At 36.2% G+C, this 24,758-nt stretch overlaps 1 protein-coding gene and 1 non-coding gene across 2 annotated transcripts; both read right to left on the bottom strand.

The window, feature by feature from the left end:
- Window positions 1–114: 114 nt before the first annotated feature.
- On the bottom strand, window positions 115–24,758 carry TRPC1 (transient receptor potential cation channel subfamily C member 1). Its single transcript, XM_049803165.1, has 13 exons — window positions 24,406–24,758; window positions 22,479–22,633; window positions 21,127–21,228; window positions 20,057–20,259; window positions 18,481–18,612; window positions 16,963–17,158; window positions 14,945–15,281; window positions 10,442–10,581; window positions 8,193–8,336; window positions 3,966–4,141; window positions 3,609–3,810; window positions 2,882–3,076; window positions 115–2,061 (listed from the first exon to the last, which is right to left on the bottom strand). Exons 1-13 carry the CDS (start codon window positions 24,539–24,541, stop codon window positions 1,834–1,836), a joined length of 2,346 nt encoding a protein of 781 aa, XP_049659122.1. The 5' UTR covers window positions 24,542–24,758; the 3' UTR covers window positions 115–1,833.
- LOC126040112 (U6 spliceosomal RNA) lies at window positions 23,014–23,130 on the bottom strand. Its single transcript, XR_007506532.1, has one exon. It is a non-coding gene; the product is annotated as a U6 spliceosomal RNA (small nuclear RNA).

The raw sequence follows: 24,758 nt of genomic DNA, 5'->3' as shown, positions 1-24,758 counted from the left end.
ATTAACACCAGCTACCTTCCTTAAACTTATTAGCTTAACATGAGAAAGAAATTACTTTCAATGTGGTACCTGATACAATGTGTTTCAAATATGACTAATATTAATACAACCATATTTTTCAAAGAGCTTTTATTTGTCTGCTTCCTTTCTTGGATATACGTAACATACACAGCACATAGTTTTTATGTTGATGTATAATTCAAACAAGAGATCCGAGTCCAAATACAAAATTCAGTGACCTCTTTGCTTTGAACACAAGAGGTTAGCTGCTTATTCACATGAAAAGCCAACACTTACCAGAATCCCTCTATACTACAGGACTTCTAGAAGCAGAGTATTAAACCCTAGTTCAGATATACATAATTTCATAGTACAGAAAATATATTACCTTTACAAGAAAGTTTTATAAGAATTCCTTCAAAAAAGTAAACATTCATATAAGCCTCCACCATATCAACCTCCCCAAATCAACTGTAGTCAAAGACCACTATGGCTACCTGCGCCTTCTCAACGTAAGACCATTTTAGAAGAGCAGCATTGTAACAGTAAAATTGTCAACCAATCCTTTAGTTGTCATAAATATACTTATTTTGTACTTAAAAATACAGGAATCTCGCATTTCTCAATTACAGTTTGTCAACTTGAATTATATATAAGCATATAAAGCCATATAGGACCCTCTAGCACAGAAAATCCACAAAGCCCTTACTGTCCATTGTAAGCAAAGTCAAATCACATGTTTTCACAAAACATAGTATTCCTGACACAAAAAAATGTTTAGCTTGGCAACAACTGTGGTAAAAAAAAAAAAGGAAAAAAAGAAAGACAAGTTTAAAAGTAGGATAAGTAAAACCTGTCTAAAGCAGGCCCTCCTAAACTACATCTTGTCCAATGACCAGATTCAATATATGTTCTCACAGAAAGAAGTGTACAGTGTTTCACAGGAATTGTTCAGCATTGCAAACAATAGCACTCACATGCTCCACCTCATTTTTGTTAAATCACAGGTTTTAATAATTCAAATAATTTCTCATCCAGATTTTAAAACCCCAAGATACTAGATCTTAAAAGTTCACAGGTTATCTTTAAAATTCTGTTCCCAATCTTAACATGTGTAGTAAAACATACTTTTGAGGCACTGCTGAAAAATCCAAACAGGAATTGATTGTCTTACACATAACCATAAACATTCAAGAAATGGTTGGTCTATTTTGAGCTCAAAATGTCAATGTTCCCATGAAAGGGAAGAGTCTTGATGACTTGATTTTCTGTATTCTATAAATGTTAGTATACAGTCAATGTTAACATACAAAACTTGGCACTAGAACTGCCTCTTTTAAAGCCATACAGTCTTCGCATGCACTGTAACCTACAGTCAAACAATTTCCAGCTGTGCTGGAAATTCTCTATTATTCTATATCTGACTTTTCTATTAAAAATAAACATAGGCTGGATTTTTGTTTTAAAAAGCCTATCTTCTCCCACAACTTGAAAAACAAGTATCAAAAAGGAACAAACAGCAAAAATAGAAGAAATAAACACATTGTGCTAGTTATGAAGCTCTGACACCTGACAGCCACAGTCTGAGGAACATTAAAAAAATTCCTATAAACAGATTTTATATACACACTAAGATTAAGAGCCTAAGAAAATTACTCTGTTTTTGCATTTATTTTCACCACTTCCACATCTAGCTGCAACTCATGCAAACGCATTTTCAGATGTATTATTGTGCAATAATCTTCTTTTCTATTTGGTCTGGCAACAAAATTGGGTCAACACTTTCACCTATAGGTATCTAAAAGTACACACTTTTTGTTTAAAAATTAGGCCTTAGTTTCTTGGATAAAACATAGCATATTTAGAAGTTCGAAAGCCAAGCAGGTCTCTCATCTCATTTCGGAATTTTGACAAGTCTTGCCGCAATTCATTTAGGTTTTCCACAGTTGCCTGATCTGTACTTTGCATCTTCTGTCTCATGGAAGTCAAGTAACGGTGGACTAAGCAACACATCACCTTTTGATAATTCTCATCTCTCTTGTGCTTCAGATTTCTCCATTCCTTTAAACAAACACCACACATTAACTATAGAAAAGTGGTTTTAGAATCCTAAAGCCTGTATACAGTTATACACAGAATATGAACAAAATAACAAAGCTATTTTATAGAAATATCCTGATGTGCACAAATACACAATGCATGTAAATTGCCAGCAAAATTTAAATTAAATTATAATCTGCTGTACCAGCAAAACTGAACATTTTTAATCTACCTGGCTTGGTTAATTGTCCTATGGGCAATTAAGAGTTTTTGTCAGTGCACATTCCATAAAGTCTCTGAATTTAGTTTATTTGATGCTATTTTTATCAGCAGGAAGATGCAAAATTAGTATGCAAAATTACAGGGTATAATAAAAACATTTATTGAAGAAAAAAAAATAATCCCTCCCCCCAACAATGAGATGCTTCAGTGATCCATTTTGGTTATTTGACACTTCTGTAACATGTTTAAAACCAATTACCTTCCCCAAAGAATACTCTAACCTCACCTTTTCTGAGATTAGCACATAATTCCTTGAAGTTTCTATGAGTTTTAAATCAGTCAAAGCTTTTTTTCCAGACTATTTCTGGGGGAATTGGGGGTTGGAAGGAAGGGGGTTGAAATTCACAAAACTGAAAATTAATAGAATCTTACTTAAGTAGAAATAGGTAAGACTTATCTGTTTATATTTTGGACGCAACACACATTATTCTATAGTTCCTATTTATCTTAGTAGCACTCACCATGTGACAGGCAGCTTCATGCAGCAACTTGCTGATTCGTTTTAGCAAGCAGCACCTTTCCAGCTTCAGAGCCTACAGCTTTCCCAATTATTTCTTACCTTTAGGCTGTTCTGACGTTTCACTTTGCCACTTGATGTATGAGAGCAGATCCATTTACTGAGACTGTTGAAAAGGTAACAGATAGTCTTGGGAGAGGGAATAACATTGAAAGGTGGAGGTAGTGTGCATTTGTCATCAAAGTAGCTAAGCCAAAGCTTGGCACGAGCAAACTTCCATTCCTTATCTTCATGATTCTAAAGCATCAGAAACATTAACAGAGATCAGAAGCAAAAATATTAACAGGCTATTTCATAAGTTTGATTTTCTCATACCTGAAAAACTGACCATTATTTAACTTTGATTATATAGTATTTTAATATATAGATTATATAGTATTTTAATTTTTTTTAATGAAAACATATATCTTCAATTCACCATATACTGTAGTGCAAATACAAAATTTAGCTATGAAGGTATAAACCCCCTACCAAATGCCCCAGCACCACACCTTATCAAGAATAGCATCTGGACTTGAACAGGCATTGTAACAAGAAAGTCTTCAATTCCCAGAGGGCCAAATACTTGCACATATTCAACATGCAAAGTACCCATTTTATTTGGATATAATAAAAGGTTCATATCTGAAGGAAAGATGCCCTTTGTGAGCTCAGAGACAGCACTCATCCATGGAGGTCTGTAGATTAGTTTACACATCATAGGAATACATTTGTATAAAATCCAAAGATACAACTAGCAATTATTGGTAATTAATCAGAAACCACTTACTGCTATCAGCTGAAAACTTTTATGAAGCATTGCCACAAGGAGTTTAGTTAATACTATCACAACCACCACATTGTAGGTACCAACAATAACAGCACCCACAAAAGACTGTAATTCTTCACCATAGCTAAAACGTGTGACAAAGATTGCTACATGTGCCAGTGAGAATATATACCAGAACAGAGCAAAACATGTGCCAATAAACCTAGAAAAACAAGAAAAAATCTGGTTAGGTAAATCAAGGACCAAAAGTGAGTTTACTTAATGTAAATTCAAGTTCAGTGAAAAATTTCTGTTTTGTTTAATTATTAGGAATTAAGGGCTAGAACAATACAGCTATTTCATAGATATCAAACTCACGAATGGAATGTGTCATTGCTCTGTTGTTCACAGAAAATACCCGCACAGTCCTTTTCTTCATTTACAGTAAATCCTTTATCATAAAGTTGTGTCAATCCAATTGTGAATGAGAACAAGACAAGAAGAAACATGCCCAGAAATTTTCCAAAATCTTGTAGCATCTGCCCCATTGAAATCTGTGAAATAGATTTATTTCCAATTTTAGTAAACCATGTAGTTATTCCTGTTTGTATTCTCTCCTTCAGCCTCTAATCAACAACAACAACAAAATCTATTTACATTTTAAACATTTAACTTAAAATTTAAAATGCTACACACACCTCAAATTCGGGAGGTAACCTTGTACCATTTATCAGTGAAAAATTCTAGATGTTAATAAGAAAATTTAAGTAGTTTTAGCATCACCTGATAAGCTTATACCCTTCCATTAACCATAAGCAATAGTATGTACACCTTATTCTTTATTTGTAATACCAATGATAATAAGGAACTCACAAGTCAATAGATAAAAGCAGTAAATGAAATGCATATGAACATAAATACTGTCATAGAAAGTTAAGAAAACACTTAATAAGGACAGTGAATTAATCAAAACATTTGGAAACATAATTCATCACTAATCAAAAAGTAGTATACCAAAGCCCATCTGCAGAACACAGAATTAATTCACTGTATGTTTTATGTAAGATTTTAAATATACACAATGTGTAGGTGTATAAGCATGTGAAAATTAAAGGGTGTAAAGTATAGAAGACATGACACTAAATTCAGATCGTTAGTTTCCATTTCAAAATATCCTATACAGAAGTTTGCAACAGTACAAATACAGCATCTTTAAAAGAAATAAAATTATGCTTGTGCATTTTTCAAACACAGAGAAGACCTCGACTTGCTTTTGTTATAAGTGTAAATTTTTCACAGACACAGCATAAACTGTTTACATAATTTAAATTACTCTTCCTACGTACTTCTTCAGAGAACAATACTATTATAAAGAATGCAAACATATAAAATGGGGTCAGGTAAATCTAATCCTGTATATAAATCAGTATGTGGAAAGCCTGATCCTATATGAATCACAATCTGTACCAAATCATAGTCCAGAAATGTATGGTCAGGTTTTGCAAGTACAAGTATACTGGGAGGTGAAGTGCCAGCTCTTGCTCCCTGCCATGCTGCTGGAAACTCACTGAGTACCCATGTTGCACAGCAGATTCTCTCTGATTCTTTGCAGTTTGCCACAGTCATGGAGAATCTGCAGTTGTAGGCAGAGCTACGCAGTAATTCTATCGTTTGGTCACAGCATGCATGCAATCCCCATTCTACTGTTTCATCACATCTAACCCTATAAAGAAAAAAACCCAAAACAACACCACCAACAAAGCATTTACCCTTTAACTGACACATGGTTGCAGGCAAGAGAGAGACAAAGTAGATGAAACAGGAATGCATAAAAAGTGCAAACCACCCAAAAATACTCTATTTGGAACAGTGTGGTAACACAGCCCAAATACCACTTGTTTTCTTCATGTAGTCATGCTATTCCTTTTTAAGTATTTAGAATATCTAAGCATTTGAAATCTAAAGATCTAATCTAGGGGAATATTATTCTATCTTCTGTTAATAATAAACACCACCACACAGCCAGCTTACAAATCTGCATTAAAATAGGTTTTATTAATCAATAAGTAACTGAATGCTTAAAAATAACTCTAATAGCCAAGAGAACATAGCTGCCTTCCCTCCCACACACTGTTGGGTTTCCATGCCATTTCTGATTGCCACCATTTGAACTTTGTGACCTACTTTCAGAAAATACTGTAAGAGTTGTTGCACAAGCTGTACCGGCCAACAGTAATAACATAAGCTTCAGTGTGCCACTGAATGGGGTGACTGTTGACTGTTTTTATTTACTTGGAAAATTTCATAACATAGCCTCCTAATAAAAAAACTTGTGAAAGATCTAGTACATAAATAAATATGCACATTAAACAGTGAATCTCTTTAAAATGTGGAGAGACTTCAGTGTTCAATCCATTTGTGTAACAAGCCTAATGCTTACTGCAACATCAATACTTCAGTATTTTTTTCAAAGTATGCAAGTACATTTCCATTTAAAAATGTATAAAAGAAAAAATATAAAAATAATTTCCAGCAACATAGTCACAGCTAGAGAGAAAAGGGCAAGAAGTAAAACAAACAAAACCCTGAGAGGAGAAACAGGCATCTTCCAATAATATAAAACTGGTTACAAGAACTATGAACGTTCTTTTCAAAGTGCTTTTTACAATGATGTCAAAAAGACCAATTTTAAAAAGTGATTTGCTTTCTTTCAAGGAAGCACTATTCTATATGAAACAAAAATATTCTAAAAGTTAATTATTCATGCAGCAAGATTAAGTACTCTAACTCATTAAAATGAGCTGAACCATCAAGCTGGAGGTTTTCAGCTAGAACCTTAAGCCTTGATATAAGACCTAGTGATCTGAGCCAAAATTATTTACTTCAGAACCTCCTTCAGTATAGCTCTAGTTGCAGAATAAGAGTTGCCAAATATTTATTCTGCCTTTATGCCTAATAGTGATAATGTTTCTTGCAGCTTCCTTTCAGGTCATCCTCTTGCCACAAAGCTCTTAAAACTAGAAGAGAGGACAAAGCGTTGATTTGACCTATTAGGACAAATTCCATCGCTATGATCACTGGATGACTACCCTATTTATTCCAAGGGTCTTTTTATTCAAAAGACAATTGCAAACCCAGTGACGATGCTGACAACCAGCTATATTAACTAAATTCTATCATGGAAATAAATAAATAAATAAGGGCGGGGGGGGGGGGGAGGGCGGCGGGGGGGAGTCCATCAGTACAACCTAACAGTGATTTGTCTGATGTGATTTGTCGTCATAAGTCTCCCAGGAAGCGAGGCCAGAGAAGCTGAAAGTATACCTACGCAAAGCTTTTTTCAGTAAGCTATGCTTTTACTATCAGGTGCTTTAGTTTGTTAGGGCTTTTCTCTGGCAAAGTAACAAAATCAGTCAGTGCTGAGGACTTAAGCTGAATAGAAAAAACACAGAAGGGAAAAAAACGTTGCTAGTGGAATAAGGGGTGGTTTCTACTCTCAGTATTTTCTAGAAGGAAGCTTTCTTTCTCCTATTACTCTAAAAAGGACCGAGGGAGGCAATTGCATCCTAAATGTGATGTCTTAATAATATCCAGGTTTCCTCCCCTATCCCCAAAGGTACTAGACCTTCTGTATAGTGTCATATTGCACCCTCAAGTCCACCCAGTTTATCTTAAGTTTATTACGATGAATAGCACCAAGACTAATATGAGAGGATCTGTGCTTTAAAAAAAAAAACAAGCTAACAAAAAAACCACTACATGGCATAAAACTCAGTAGAAAACTCCATGTCTGCTCTCAATTCAGGAAAAGAAAATTAAATTCTTTGCACAAAACCAGGCTAAATTCCAACTTTAAGTGAAAAATCTGAATTCAGCTTAGAAACTGTTGTGGTCTCTGCTGTTCCAGCATCACAACCCAAGACTGTTAATGCTTCTCCCCACCATCTCTGGATGACTGAATTAAATACATTACATAATTAAAATGTGGGGTTTTTACTCTCATTATTACTCACTGGAGGGCTCCAGCAAATTCCAAGTAAGAATAAAGCTGTTATCCCTTCTTATAACTGGCTATAAATAGACGACTATTTCAATACTCTTGAGATATTTGTATTTTTCAAAGCAAAGCAATTTGCACAATTCAACTCAATGTGCAACTTCAGTGAGATCACAGACATAAACAGAAATGCTTTTGATTACTCTTCCTTGTTACACATCTCATTCATCTTTCTTTTAAAGATAAGAAGTTAGGATGATCATTTGCACAGAACTTTACAGAAGAACCTGATCCTTAAAGTTTTCAAACTGCAGACACTTATGCAGTACATTAAGGTAAGAACAGATGAATACAGAAAGACAGTATAGGTAAAGTTATTGAAAAATATTATAAGAAAGTGAACTACACTAGGGCTTCCATTCTTTTTCATACCTTTTTCCATTGAAATCAGTATGTTTTACATGAGATTAAAAAACCCAAACTTCAATGCAGCATCACTTCTACTTTCTACTTGCTGACTTTCTTTAATTTCTTCTTTTTGTCTTTTCAGTAAGACTCTTCATAGCAAATTAAGAGCATTAATTTTCTCAAACAGTAATGATACTCACCTGGAGCGGTCCCAGAATAGAGCTGGTTGTGTACATGAAGAAGAGACGCAGATAACTAAGAACATTAGCAAAAGCAAAAAGACCTTCTGCCACTAGGGTAGGATGGAATGCATCCCAGTCCTTCCTTTCAGCATAATCATGAAACTGCAATATAAAAAGGACAAACTGAGATTACTAACATTATATATACAGAAATACACCTATGCACTGCTCCCTACTTCTGCCTCCAGAACAGGTGACAGCATAAAAGAAATTAACACATAGGATTCATTTATGGCTTACCTCTTTCAGATATCTCACTCTTTAGAAAAATGCATTTTAAAAGCCATTCCAGAGGGAGCCAGAAATCAGATGGTTTAAATTTAACAGCTAACTCTGCCACTCACGCGGTCAGCAAACCATTTATTCCTCTGTTCTGCTTTCCCTTCTACTCTGTTTTGCACCGTTTGTTGAAATGGGGACTCATGTACTTTATAAACATATGCATTGCCTAGTGTAATAGGCCTCAGTCAAAAACAGTATTAAAATGCTGCTAAGAAAACTAATGTACACATGCAAGTGCAATGTGCTGACAGCTGGTCTTAATCAGTTTTAGAACATTTTAGAAAGACTTAGGATCTGGGGTTCTTTCAATGGATTTTATGAGTGACTACAGAGAATGGAAATCACAAGTAAACTGTTGGTGTAAACACACCCTTAAAGTATATCCACTAGATACTATTCAACTAGTCACATAATATCCACAGATCCCCAACTTGTGGCTTTGCTGAAAAAATTTGACATTTATATTACCAGCTTCTACTGTCTCAAAATGTACATTCAAAAACTAAGGAACTCAAACCAGCTTTAAAATAACTTGCCCAAAAGTACGCTGCACAAAGATGGCAAGAAACAGGGATAAATATGTTTTTATACACTGCAATTGCATGTGTACAAATCCTTGTGCTACAGACACTCTTCCTTTATTTCTTACACCTCCAGTGCCTACAATATGGGCTTAGGATGTAAAACAACCATTTTTATTTGGTTTTCTAAATAATTTATAAACTATAAAAAGAAATTTTGCCATATAAAAGTGGCAAAAAAGCCAGCCTGTGCCTTTTTACATAGGGCAGGAGTCCTGCATCTTCAAAAAGGTTACAACTTGAATTAGTAGCAAAGCACTCTTATCTCAGCAAAGGAACTACTACTACAAAAGTGCTGGTTGCAAAGCAAATGGTTGGGAAGGCAGCCCAACATGGCATTCTCTCTCTATTTTTTCCAAGAAATGTAGCTTTCCTTTCCAAATGATTACCAGCCTCTGAATCAAGCAAGGATAGGGAAATGAGCCAAACACCAAGCTGGAAAGAACTGAACCAGTTTATTCCCCTCCCAACCACCAGACAGCTGTCAACTCACAGTTTGCAATACAAAATAATGGTGCTACTGCACTGGCTTAAATTTTGCTAAAATATTCATATTCAATTGGTCTGGCAGCTTGCCATATGCTGCGCAGCTAACACCACATGCAACAGAATGAGAATGATCATTTTCAGAACTTGTATCTTCAATCAAATCCAGATGGCTTTTCAGAGATAAAAGATAAGGCTCCTCTATGGTCTCAAGGCTTTTTTGCTTGCTACAAAAAAACCACGAAACCCCACACCCCCAAACCAACCAAAAAACCCCCACCAAACTAAAAACAATTAAAAGAAATCCCACAACCACCTATGACATTTGAGCATATGTGATCAAAAGCTAAATAAAGCTTTCTGTAACAAAAAGCTTTAGGCAACCTAAACACAGATGTTACTATTAGCTTTCTTCATAGTACTGATTTATGGAATCAGGCGAACTCAAAGGCAAAATCAGATGATCTGTATGAGGAGATTTCCCATCAAGCCATTTGGAAGACCAGCCAGTTCTTACAAGGAAGACATCAGCTCTCTTTGGGGTCCCTGAGTACTTGGACATGTCTTGATGCGTTTTCTAAGTCCCATTTACCCATCAACTTCTCTTTCAACCCCCAAATGCAACAAGACCAGAGATCTTGACAACTACACAGCATATACCACATAGAACACCTAACTTGGAAGCCTAAACAGTACCCACATAGTATGCTATTACTAATGTAGTACACTGAACTACAACATACTACTACTAACATACCAGACGTAACACATCTCCACATATTTTACAGCAATGTACTAAAATTATATTTGCCCAGTCAGTCCCAGAGGAGCTTTAGATCTATGAAGATGGGTGCTCACCTTGTTATGGGCAACTACCTTGAGAGCAAAAGTTGCCAAATACAGGGAATTCATGACAAAACTAAGCTGATTACGTGATTCTTCTAAGAAGTCTTCTAAACCATCATACCAGAGTCTTTTAACATCTGACCACACCATTCCTGCAGGAAAAAAAAAAAAAAAAGCCAGTGAAGTCAAGCCATTGCACTAAATAGATATTCTTTTACAACTAAAGCACCTTTGACTGGCTTTTGTAAATGATATTTTAGCAAAGAGAAAGAAGTAGACTAATCAAGTAAATTTACTAAAAGCATTGCATTGGATTACAAGCATTAATCATAACGCAACAAGATGTTTAACCTTTCCAAGCCTACTTTCCAACTAAGAAACAAATTCTCCAATAAAAAAAGGGCATGAGAGGGAATGAATAGAAGAAAAATTAGACAGGAAAAGGTCAAATTTAAATAAAGGTAGACGGCTAGAATACAAATGCTTTTTCTGAATGAAAAGTATTCAACTTTTTCTAAAAGCACCCTAGAAAGCATTACATTGCTATATAAAGTATCAAGTATTTTTTGGAAGTATGTAGGTATTATAAAATATTTTTTAAGAATAATGAGCTCAGTAACTGTTACCGAAAAGATCCAAAAAGTAGAAATTTTTCCTACCCTAACCGATATTCAATAACAGCAGAGAAAAGAGACGATGATTTAAGATTACAAAAATCAGAAGTTTAACTTAGAGCAACATACATTTAAATATTCAGGATCCTTTTAGCAAAATGAATTTTGCCATTGTTAATCATGTCTGGCTATATGGAAAATTACAGTCGCTAAGAATTTTACTAACTGAATGTCTCTCACAGATTTGACATTTTTATAAAACCTGAAAAGACCGTTAGATGAAATATAATGGCACCTTTCATTTCTATGAATAATCAGTTATTTAATGGGTTTTTGAGTACTTCAGATACATGCTGCTATATTTAGGACAAGAAGAAAAGCATCATGTATATAAATGGTAGTTAAAAACTGTTAGACTTGGTTCAGCTTTTAGGACTTTGCAACTTCTCTAAAACTTTGGCCTACTAAGAGCAAGATCCAGTGAATGGAAAAAAAAATAAATCAGATACTTATGCATGACTTTATTTGTTCAGTCAGCTTTACAGCTATGTTGGAAGGCATAATAAAAAAAACCCATGCTGTACACAGTTTGTTAAAAGACTTAGATAAATCTCTCTTCCTCCTGGTTATAAAGAAAATATTTCTAAACCAAAACCTCTGCGCCCCTCCAAATGATCACCATGTATTTTTTACAGAATCAGTAAAAGGAGTTGGAGAAGTAGAAGATGCTATAATTGATGTTATTTACATAAACAAGAATTAGAGTTCTGTTGCTTTTTTTTTGCTGGGGAAGACACTTGTATGACTTAGGCTCAATAACTTGGAAAAGAGAATTACTGTATTCATGATTTTGAAAGTTAAATCTAGTAGAACATAAAACTAGCTGCTAACTTTAAGTGTTAGAAATTCTGCTGTGACCATTTTGACATTGATTTTTAAAAACTATTTTAATGGGGCTATAGAAGACAATAATGTAGGTAAATCCTTGTTCAACTTGGTTCTTTTTATTCCAGTTAATGTTGTCACACATTTTCAAAATACATTCTTTTCAACTCACTGAATATTTGTAAGGAAACAGTACAATGTGATTACAAAATAGGCATTTAAGCTATAAATGTAATTACTATTTAAAAAAATCTTAAGATTCAATAATGTGAAAAGTAACATGATTTTAATGATTTACATTACTTTTAGGTCATTTTTCAATCCTATCTGAAATCCACATGTTAAAATACTACATTAAGAAAATAAAATGTTTCTATGGGCTTTCATTAAAATTTCCAAGACCACCTAATGACATACTTTCTGCCTACATTAGATTTGATGGAACAAAAGAATTTTTAAAATCAGATACTGAATCTCAAAGCAAAGGAGGAGTCGTAACACTGGCTTGTACTCTACATTTGAAGCTTTCAAGTTTCCTTTAAGACCTGCATGCATTTGTATCTGAGGTACTGGGTATTTCCAAAATCTGCATGAACAACTCAACAGTTTTAATACAGCTAAACAATGAAAAGAATCACAATTACAAAAAAACCCACTCTAAAATAACAAATAAACCACCCACAACTACTTAGATAAAAACTGTGGTGTTTTCCACTGTATCACTGCTTTTTAAAAGTCCAGTCAACCAAATGATACATATCTAATTAGCTTACATTAAGGAATGAGTTTCCATGAATTCATCTACCAAATTTTAATGTGAAAACAAACATAAACGAACCAACAAAAACATGTTAAAAGGCTTTATGAGTTTTCAACCAAAACAAAAGTTCACGAGTACTCAAGAAAAATGATACCTGTGCTCCCTCTACTGCATCAACCAGAATTAACATGCGTCCTTTCAGGTAGTTATGATAACTGGTGACAATGATGTACAGAAATGGAAAATTACAATATGGGAAAATAATACTTGTTTCTATGTCTTAAGACAAGGATGAGGTAAATGCACGCCTTCAATTTATTAGACTATGATGGAGTATGCATACGTAAACATACACAACATACACTTTTTTCTTTAAACAATATTCCAACGCTGCAACAAGTCCACATTGTATTATTAATCACTTTTCAAATCAAGAATTAGTCATGAAAGATTGACTTACTACTTACTGTTAATGGCAATTTTGTATATATTCAAAGTCCTCTCCCTGACCTGAGCAGAATACCATAAAAAATTCACATTTACAACTGTGAAAGAGATTTTGCAGAACCCTAAATTTTGGCAATTCTTTAAAGTTGGATTAGTCCAACAAAAATGTACAGAATCCTCCTGTTCTATCTAGTCAGAGCATATTAAAATAGAAATGAAAACAGTGCAGGAATTGATTTTATGACTAACTGCATGCTTACTCCAACTACTTACAAACCAGAAAATTATAATTAACTTGCATATGATGCACAAATACTTTTAATCTACTTTATGATTACAAAAAGATCTTAGCTAGATTTTCAAAGAAACAATAACTTTACTATAATATTCAGATTCTAGCATAATTCCATATACAGACACACAAATAATTAAGAAGCTCAGATCATTCCTGCTATTTTTTTCATAGAATTCACAGAATCATGGAATATCCTGAGTTGAAGGGACCCATGCAGATCATCGAGTGCAACTACTGACTCCATAAAGGGCAATCTAAAAGTTAAACCATATATCTACGTGCATTGTCCAAACACTTCTGGTAAAAGAGAGCTGGACGAAATTATAAGTTTTGTGGATTGCTGGCTGATGAAAAAACATAACAAGTTTGACTCACAATGATTAAACCACCTACATACTAAATAATACTACCGATTCATGAAAAATCATTGGAAAAAATCTAAAGCGATGTCTGAATTAATTTTATTCCTCAACTTAGCACCAAGGAAAACTAGTCGATGACAGGCTCCTACCTGTTAGAAAAGTATTAATCTGAGGAACACACACGTGCTTTACCTTTGTTGTGGTTTAACCACAGCCAGCAACTAAGTACCATGCAGCTGCTTGCTCATTCCTCCCCACTCCCAGTGGGATGGGGAGGAGAACTACACAAAAAAGTAAAACTTGTGGGTTGAGATAAGAACAGTTAAATAACTAAACTATAATAATAGTAATGTAAAGGAATATAACAAAAAGAGAGAAAAATGAAACCCAAGAAAAAAAGTGATGCACAATGCAATTGCTCCCCAACTGCTGACCGACGCCCGAGCATTGATCCACCTGTCCCAGCCAACTCCCTCCAGTTTATATACTGAGCACGACATTCTACAATATGGAATATCCCTTCAGCTAGTTCAGGTCAGCTGTCCTGGCTATGGTCCCTCCCAGCTTTCCTTCCCATGCTGGCAGAGCATGGGAAAATGAAAAATCCTTAACTGAGGATAAGCACTACTTAGCAACAACTAAAACATCAGTGTATTATCAACATTATTCTCACTCTAAAGCCAAACCACACTGTACCAGGTACTAGGAAGAAAATTAACTCTATCCCAGGACAACCTTCAGGTTATTTTTCTTTCTTTCTTTTTTCTTTTTTTTTTTTTTTTAAAGATCAGAATTTTAAAATTACTAGGAAGATACACAGCTTTTACATTAATTTGTTATTGCACAACTGAATCTCACTTGCATCACTCTGAATGCTACTAGTCCTTCTGAAGAAAAACTCCCATTCCTCCTCAGTTAGATCCTACAACATTCTGATACTTCACTTTCTGTGATAACTAGAGATAGTTCTAACACTTCACATCCCTTCCTCAAAATGTGTTTGGGTGGGGTTTTTTTTGTAACACTATCCTCCAAAGAGTAAACTTCGGTCACGCAATGAGTAACATGCTAATTTCATAAGAAGATAGTATAAATAATTACTGTTCAATCAACATCAGCAATTGTCATCCAACATACTCAAATCATACCTACCAACCAGCCATATTATCAGAAGATAGTCTATTCTCTCAAGGGCTGGTCCCATTGTATTCTTCTTATTCTCATTGTAGACAAGGGAGTACAAATTAAGTAATAACAGAAATGTGAAATATGAAGCTCCATGAATAATAAACTTCATAAAAGGAGTGTGAATTATTCGACCTACTCGAGATTTAGGGGCTAACAAGTAACACAGGGACAGAACTGGCCAGAAAACACCAACTGTCAAAACAGTCAAAATCTTCTTGCACGTGTGCTTGCGTCGATAGCCTGCCATCTGTCCAAACCATACAGTGTTTAGAAACTGCTGGCAGTTAGACTGAGCAACAAACTGGGGGGGGGGAAAAAAAGAAAGAAAAACAAGAAATCAGTCTTGGGTTTCTTAATACAGATTACTAATTTACAGTAATAAAAATCATTTTCAACTATGTGTATTTACCAATGAACAGTAAAAGGCAAGAATATTAAGTTGAAATAACTATCTCTTAAGAGAAAAAAGTGCAATGGACACATTATGATTATAAACATCCATAACTTTGATTTCCTTCTAAAACCAGCAACTAACCATGAATTATACATACTAGACTTCTAATGGTTTTCAGGTCAAGAATGAGTTTTGATTTCTAATTATTTAGATATCTAGCATATAACTAACATCATACCTCAGACAGCTTCATTATCTGTTATTATAAAGCACCGTGATCTTATCTGAAGAATAAGATAGTGTTACTGTGAAATATTCACACTGTAAAACACAACATGTTGTAAGATGAGGAGTAAAGTGGCCAAGCAGTTTTACACATATCAGTTCTTACAGTCTTTATGACTCTACTCAGCAGGGTTAATTTTAAAACACAGTAAACTATGTTGTATCAGTCCCTGAAAAGAAGATCATTTTGGTGTGAAGGTTATGTAGATTATGCAAATATAGTTTCAAATTTCAGGTGCTTATTGGCATGGAGTTACAAAAGAATACATTTCAGTAGAGGATGCTTTGTCATTTAATTTAAAAAATATCAACAAAAAGAACCTTGATATTATCATCACGGTTTAGAACACATCACAAAAAACTGTCTCTATTGTAAACCTGCCAGGAATAAAACATATTCTGCAAAGACACTTTCCTCATACCACACAAAAAATGTTATTCTCCAACCACAGTCGTAAAAACAAGCTATGCTTAAAACCAGAAGAACATCTGAAATACTTCAGTATGCTTGTTTAACGCATACCAGAAGTGTGTAATGCTGGTTCTAGGACATTCTGTAACTATGGCTTACGGCTTTTAAACACTATGTATTTTAGCAGTTTCACAAACAGTTTAAGCCTAGATATGTAGAACAGACAAAATTATAATGCCTTCTGCAAATGCTAACTGAAAAAGGATTTTGCATGGAAAGGAAACTCTCTCTCTGTCCCCAGTCCTTGTACTAGAATCCCACAAATACCCATTTGCCTTCTAGTATAGCAAAACTAGAGTTATAATTTGTCAAGGGACAAAGACAACAATGACCTACTGCATGAAATAAATTCCATACTGATAGCATAAAAAGGTGCTACTATTCTGGAACAGAGGCACTATTCAGTTATACCAGCATAGGTCTAACATAATTCTGAACAGCACAGACGAGGCCTGAGCCAAAGCTGAACAGCTAATGACAAATGAGAGGATGATAAATCATGTATGGCACCTAAGAATCCACGCTTCCCTAGGCAAGGATTTAATGAGGATCTGAACAAACAGTTACCACTACCAGAGCTGTTCCTAAAAGAGCGGTAGTCTATACTCCAAACAGAAAATACTACATTCTTCTCCACAGTAAATACTGAAGAAATACTCGGTATCTTGCAGCATCATTTCCCTATTTCACATGCAGATGTTCTGTGCTTTACTATCTCTTCTACAACTCTTGCAAATTTATTTCCACTTCTATGTCTAGAGGCAGAACAATCAATTAAATTACTAGCAAAATTCAATATGGAAATCTTATCAAATTACTGCAAAGACAAACCTCTTTTTGATTATATTTGATTGCAAGTTTTAAGCGACTTAAGTTCATCCTCTCTTCCAACAATCCTCGCTTGTCTACATGTTCATCACTAGATGTGTGATTCAGAATAACTTCCAGCTCCCGTGAATTCCGTGCTTGTGCAAGCAAATCTTTAGCAAAGGTTTTGCACTGTTGAGCTAGCTCCTCATAATCATTTCTGAAAGACACAGAAACAGTACATACTATTACACTGCTCACATACTTTCCATTAAATCATTGACTATCCATTTTTGGTTCGCATTGTATGTTATGCTAAGACAAATTAAAAAAAACAACCACACTACAGTCGTATGTCAAGTTCCAAGCATTCTGAAGACAACTCTGAGTAGGTTTCATCATGCAACATGACAATTACACTTCAGTTTAGTTTGCAGCTCCACTAGATAGAGAAAAATTGAGAAACAGACTTACAGTATACAAATTATTTTATAAGTTCCATATACAGAGTTAAAGCTTAGAATTATATCCAGGACACGAGAAGGCATAGTAGTCACAAAATATGACCCTGGCAATTCATCATTTGGACTTTCCCTTCTGGAAGGGAAGTTGGTTTGGGTTTTCCTTTATTCCTGTCATCTGAAAATTAAAGTCTATTCACTGAATACTATTTATGAATATAATAAACACAAGAAAATAAACTACACTATTTGCTTGTCTCACCTAGCACACAGTCTATTTTAGTGCCAAACCATATCACAAAAACGCAACAGTTTAGCTCTTATTAAGAAAGATAATCAGCTATAAACTATAGCTGATTATATATACATAAAAGCAGAAAATTCATATGTTATTCAGGAAAGCAGAATTTTACCCCATACAAACACTTGCTTTCATGTTCTCATAAAAAATACATGCTTTTGTGCTCGTAAGTTTCAAAATGGTAGAAACCTGCATAGTTTAAACTTAGAATTATTTTGAGCATATGTTCATTAAATAGACAAGGCATTTTCAGCACAAAATCTTCTACACACATGCATGTATTTTATATATATACACACACATACACACACACTGTTCAGAGTCTCATAATATAAGGAGCAAAATTAAGAAACAATACCCGAAACAACTCCCAACACGAGTCAGGTCAGTATAAAAAAGGTGTTGCATACTTCCACCCTGATGTAGGGAAAAAAAAGCGCAGAGTACTAATGAGATATTGATGATTAATAGGTGTGTGATCTTGAAATAAGTCAGCATTTAGCATAATTGCTATTTATTTTTCCAGAGTAGAGCAAAATTTGCACAGTTGGTGCAACTATACACATTGAACCGCCTACACCTAAAAGGATTTAAAGTAATTAAAGTGTCAAAATGACTGCTAATGAGGCATAAATTATATAACTTGTTATTACGTCTAATTATCAGTTTAAACACTCCAATTACAAAAAAATTAAGAATAAACCTTTTCTAATGCATACACATTTCTATATGTGTAAATTCATAAAAGTATTAAAGTTGGTTTGTGTTTTCAATTCCTACCTGAATTCAACCTCAACAAGGCTTAATTCTTTCAAGTCTGCACTAAGTTCAAAAGCTCTCAGGATTGGATCCTCCTCTGTCAACATGATTAAAGCAGGACTGGCCAAACACCGATAAATGTCAAGACGAAACCTGTGACAAAAGAATATCAAGCAAAATGAAAATGTTTCATCTGATTAGCAGTTTCAAATCAGACCCTATTCCAAAAGTTTGCATAGAACAGTCAGCTGAAAGACAAAACAATGGGTTTCTTAAAATCAGACACTACAAGCATTAAATGCGATATATCACAGAAGACACTGTCCTTCACATATTTAGAATCCCTATTATTTGAAGTATCAAAAATTGGACAAACCGGTTCCCTCTTCTTTTCCTCACTACTTCAACTGTTATCAGTACATCAGCAGAAGGCCATCAGTTAAGGTAACAGCATTGGTAAAATTTCGACATTTTAAGAGTTATACAGTAGCTCTTATGGTTCTTCAAGCGGAAATAAGAGAGGGAAGTAAAGCATTTAAGGCAATCTTCTATTTTAACAAGCTAAATTAAAACCAGTGGGGAGCTTTAGTGTGCAACACACACACACACAAAAAAATGCAGGGAAAGCATTTGAAGGGATGTTTTCCAAAACCAGTGACTCATGAACACCAAACCAAACTCTGTTATCCATTCTAGTTTAAACTAAGAGCTGTTATCTCAAATGTTTCTATTGTTTGTTTGCTTGGGATACCCTGATACCTTTTCTCATACTGAAGTTAACAACATGGGGTATCAGATGGATGTTGCCATTACAGGTACCAGAAGGTAGCCTGTAGCAGCTCAATACCAGTAACAATTATCCTTTGACTTCCCTTATTTATCATTTGGATACATACTGGAGTAATTACATAATAATTAATTGTATATGGTAATCGTAGTACACTTATGATCTTCGAGCTCTGTGATTTTTCACCCTCTCTCACATATTACATTGTATTCAACCCTCAAATATGTTGTCAAGTTAACCAGACAAAATACCGTTAAGATTGGTAAATCCCTTTCCTCATTTGAGCCTTTATTAAAAAGCTTTTGAATTTCAAAAATACTGGGGGGGGGAAAAAAAAACCAGAAAAAAAATTGTCCTTAGTTTGCATTCATCAATTCATGCTACATAAACACTTTTAGAAACAGGATACAGAATTATCCACCTCCTCATTCTGGCTCAAAACCCCCGAAGTATTAACTAACTTAAGAAAAATTTGTTTGCATAGTTCCTATGCTCCCAAGCCAAAGATAGCTAGAATGTTTGTGACACAACTAGTAGAAAGGAAAGGCACTTAGCTTCACATGCACAGTGACTAAGAATATAAAACCAAAATGAAAAAAAAGCCACTGCCTCCCACCAGCCTTTTCAAGCACAACCCATCCCCAAGAACTACCATCTCTCACAATAAAGGCTATAATATATTAGAGGAATCCACTCATAAACCTCACCTTAAAGAGAAAAAGGAAATACGCATCTGACCCAAGCAATACCAGAGAATTATGAAAAGATTTATTTTTTTTTTTATTACTGTCTATGACTGGTAAGTCTTACCTGGAATGTCGTAGACTATCTTTTTTGTTCTTTGCAGTACACAGCGTGCATTCACAGCCTACAGCATGAGGCTTGGGTAATGATATATCTTGCTTTAATAGCATGGTGAGAATTTCATAGTTGTTACGATGAGCAGCTAAAATGACAGGTGCCACATCCATGGTTGTCGAGTATTCTGGGTTCTGAATGCGTTCCATTAGTTTCTGGAATAAAATGTAGGAAGTATCTAAATTTATTACATACAGTTCTACTACAGTGTTCCCATGTAAGGGGTTTGACTGTTCAACAATGAATCTCTCCTTCAAAATATTGAAATATGAAATAATAACATGAAAATAAGGAAAAATGTCTAACAATATTCAAACACCTCTCAGATAAATACTGGGGAAAAAAACAGGACACAGAAACGTTTATGATTTATTTACATAGAAAACCTGACATTGTGTCCACCTTCTTCAATATACATGCATGATATTAAAAAGTGTATTTTGCTCTCGTTTGAAAAAAATTATTATATTTACTTTCTAAGCACAGAAAAAATTTCCTGACTGTACCATACTCTGTTATATAACACCTTACTTCTTCCCTCCCTCCATTTCTATTTGTGAGCTTTTAACAGTTCTTTGATACTTGAGTGCTGGCAAACTAAGTTTCAACTCATTAATTTCAAGGTGAATATTTGATGTTTATAGATTTGCTCAACAGATCTACTACAAAGCTTCAATACATTAATATACCTGTTATAGATCAAGGCTGCTAATTACCTCACAAACAGTCTACAAGAAAAGATTTATAACCACTCTATTTTTTTCTCTTCTGGAATAACTAGGCATCTGTTAGCATTTGGCACATACAAAGCCACTAGATTCCTTAGGCAGTAAAGCAAAATAATGTATTCTATCCTTTAAGACAAAAGAGTCTATAAAAATAATCCCTAATGTCCAGATTCTATCACCTTAGAGGTGCAGAATTTCATTTAAGAACATTGTTTTAAATACTACGTTTACCCAGAATGCAATAGCACAGCCCCCCACTCCCCAAACAAAAATCAAGGAATAATAACACTCAACTACAATGGTTGGTCTGGAGGATCTTTTTGGTCGGTGATTAAGCAGAATGTCAACAGCTCCCACCACTTCAGAATCAATAGCCACCAAAAGTGCATCTGATGACTAAGGAAAGAAAACAAGTCGTACGTGAAAACAGCAGTAACTTAAACAGCATAGAGTCAACCTGAAGCCAAACTGCATTTTTTTTAAATTTATTTTTAAAGTACAAAACCGATGTTCTGTATTATCACCATGCATATGATCAGGATACAAATTCAGGTTGTCATTCCAGGAGTTAACATAGCATTACTGACAATTTGTTTCATTGCACAAACAGCAGAAGAACCAATTGCAGAAATTACTTTCTAGCAAAGATGATGCAGAATACTTGCAAAAATCAAATTCTAAGGGAGAGTTTACCAGGCTATTAAAAACATTAAAAGCAAACGTCTCTGTAACACAACTCAGGGTTATGGGATACTTCAGCCCCACATTTGTAGTTCTGTGGTAAAGCTAGGAACGCAAGCTTTTTTTTCTGGGCTGGTAACTACTTCTAAAACTTCTCTTACGCTGAGCTAAGCAGCTTTTAATTTTCCCTAGAGTTCATATTATCCTTTTTAATTCACTTGAGAAAATGCAAGTTTTTATTTTAAAAATAAAAGAAAAGGACACAGCTTTTATAATCACCACTAAAAAGGAGATCCAGGGTGGGGAAAGTTTGCTGGTTTTTTTCCCATCCAATATCAAACAACCTAACAAATGATACTACTTTTCCCTGTTTTACACACTTAAGCTACCATAGCTACAACTCTCCCAGCAGCAGCAGCAATGTTGCAAATAGTCAAGGAAGTATTGTTGGTATGAAACTGCCTCTGCCATCAAGCACAGATCAAAGTTTAACAAGAAAGCACTGCAGAAACACATGCTTGCCTTAACTTAAGATCATCTAATATAACATGCATTCTTCTAACCGTGCTACCAGTTCAAAGTTATATTCCACAGCCAAAGAGATGTCTGCAGACATTCTACACTTCTTATTATGATGCACTCTGATTATATACTGTTTATTTTGCTTGAAGATAATGTATACATTATCTCTACAACAGGATTAAAATTTAAAGTAAAAATCAACTTGTTAATATCATTGAAAATATTACTATACATTTGCTATGCCAATAAAATCCCCCTAGAAAAGTAAATTAGTGAGAAGAATACACTTTCATAGCTACTAAATGGAAAAAGAACTGAACTGCCTATAAAGACAGATTCTATTTCCTTCCAAATTCTGACAGATTAACAGAGAAGATATATAAAGAGTAGAATACATAGATCAATGACTACACTGAAAATTTTCAATAACTTGTGTTGTATACCTGGCAGCCATAATCCAAAAGAAGCTGTAGTATATCCAAGTTTTCATTTTCAATGGTTATGGTAACTGCATTTCGTCCAAGCACATCCACACAATTTATGTTCATTTCGCCTGAGCTGTTTTCCTCTAAGAGTTTCTTAACCATGTAATAGTCACCTGCACAAGTAACGCATGAATGTCACTTAGTATTATTATAAAGCACTAAAAGCATGTGAACATTTTAAGTACCAGCTACCATCAAACAAGACAACATTCCATAACTGACGAGAGACATGAATACATCAGACAATTAAGAAGTTAAGGTAGATAAGCCTTCTCTCATCAGGGAGGAAACAAGATATTTCGGGAGGTCTCTTTACTAAGGCACCTACTTTAAACCACCCCTTTAGCTCCAGTCCTAAAAACAAGCATACACAAAAGCATGGGTACTTTTCAAAACTGGGGCAACAGCTCATACATAACCTGGGAGACACAGGAAACATTAAGTTCAACTACATCAGAGAAGGCTTCTTGGTTCAAAAAAGCCATACACTCAGAAAAACCTTCTTTACAATGCTACACAGAGGTTTGCATCTTCCTTGAGCAGAAGCCACATTCATCTTCTCTGTATCACTCCAATTTTTGTACATATATCATCAAAGTAGGTGTGATATGATGCTGCAATATTACAAAATTCAAGCTAGCAACTTTGAGGAGCAAGTAAAGCTAACTACAGTAAGATGTACATAAGCTGCACTTTCCTATTTGACTGAAGTATAGACACATCAGGCTGCCCTGTTGCATATTATTCTAATTGATTCTTCTTAACAAAGATAAAAGTTTTGAATTATTTATGTCTCTAGGGGAACAAATTATTTTGTTTGTATAAACAAAAAAACCCCCAGAAAACAGACAAACTTTAGTGTAGCCTACTTCTGTATGCAGTAGAATATACAGAGGTTCTGCAAAAGTGCTAAACCAGATGTTATATAGACAATTTTTATTATTTTTACACCTTTCTTGCACATCCTTTTAGCTCCCTAAGCCTCTGTTCATACTTAGGGAGAAAGCTATGGCTTGGTCTGATCTTCAAGACAGACGACACCAACAGCACAGCTGCAGGCAGTCCAGCTGTCCAGCAGAGCATCTCACCAGAAAGGACACCAGAACAAACTTCCTAAGCCGGCTGGCTAATATCACTGCAGAAATAATACTACTCCATTAACTAACCTAAACACACGACCAGCAGACAGCTCTGCATATAAACACACCAGCTTCTACAACTGTGCTTATGTCCTAAAGTACACATAACCATTCAGCACGTGATTAAAACCCTTTCTCAGAGTCTAACACTTAAGACATGTTAAGATCAGTTTGACTTAAGGCTGCGCTTCTACTCAAGGGTAACTAAATATATGCTTAAACTAAGTAGCATGCTGTAGAAAGGAAAATCTCTTCCCATCCACCACCATCAGCGCAAATCACAGGAAACCAGTCTCACTCATTCTGGGGATGTCTAGATAAAGCCCCCAATTCACTCCTCTGACACAAAACGCACTCCCCCACAAACACAGAAGGAGCTGGCCCAACGCCTCCCGCCCCCCGTGCCCGCTAGTACAGGGGACAGCGGGAGGCGGCGGGGCTGCGGGGCCGGAGCAGGGCAGCCCCGCCGCGGGGCGCCTCCTGAGCCGGGCGCTGAGGCGAGGCCAGAGGCCGCGGTGCCCCCCAGCAGCGGCCGCGCAGCGGGGCACGGCGAGGACCCGCCGCCCCCCGGGTGCGAGGCGCGGGCACTCGCAGGATTTACCCCCAGCCCCGGCCCGAACCGCGGGGGCCGCCCCGCTGCCGCCGGGCGGAGGCAGGCTCGGGCGCTCGGAGCGAGCGGCCGAGGCCTCCGTTCCCCGAGGGCGCGGCGGGCCGGGCCGGGCCCGGCCAGGCAGCGGGGTCGGTACCTTTGTCGCAAGCCAGCAAGAAGAGCTTCTCGTCCAGGGTGGTCTCCTCCTTCACCTGCCGCACGTCCTTCAGCGCCAGCAGCTTGTTCGGCGAGGCCGAGGCGGACGAGTCCGCGCTCTGGTACAAGGCGGCCATGGCGCCGGCTCCGCCAGGCCCATCAGAGCGCGGGCGCGGCGGTGGCGCGGCGCGGCGCGACCCCCGGCGCCCGCTGCCACCCCCGAGGGAGCGGGGCGGCAATCCCCGGCGCTGTCAGCACCGCGGGCGGCCAGGGCAGGGCAGGGCAGGGCAGGGCGGAGGGCGACCGCTCCCCGCCGCACTGCGCAGGCTCCAACGGCGGCGTCGCCCCTGCGCG

This window comes from Accipiter gentilis, chromosome 6 (genome assembly GCF_929443795.1).
Source record: "Accipiter gentilis chromosome 6, bAccGen1.1, whole genome shotgun sequence".
Taxonomy (NCBI): Eukaryota; Metazoa; Chordata; class Aves; order Accipitriformes; family Accipitridae; genus Astur; species Astur gentilis.
Note: the sequence above shows the minus strand (reverse complement) of the source record. Positions and strands in the feature narration are given on the sequence as shown.

Coding starts and splice junctions, on each gene's coding strand:
- TRPC1 (XM_049803165.1), bottom strand. CDS start 24,541: ATGGCCGCCTTGTACCAGAGCGCGGACTCGTCCGCCTCGGCCTCGCCG. Junction 22,634..24,405: donor CTTGCTGGCTTGCGACAAAG/GTACCGACCCCG, acceptor TTACTTGTGCAG/GTGACTATTACATGGTTAAG. Junction 8,337..10,441: donor AGGTAGTTGCCCATAACAAG/GTGAGCACCCAT, acceptor TTTATATTGCAG/TTTCATGATTATGCTGAAAG.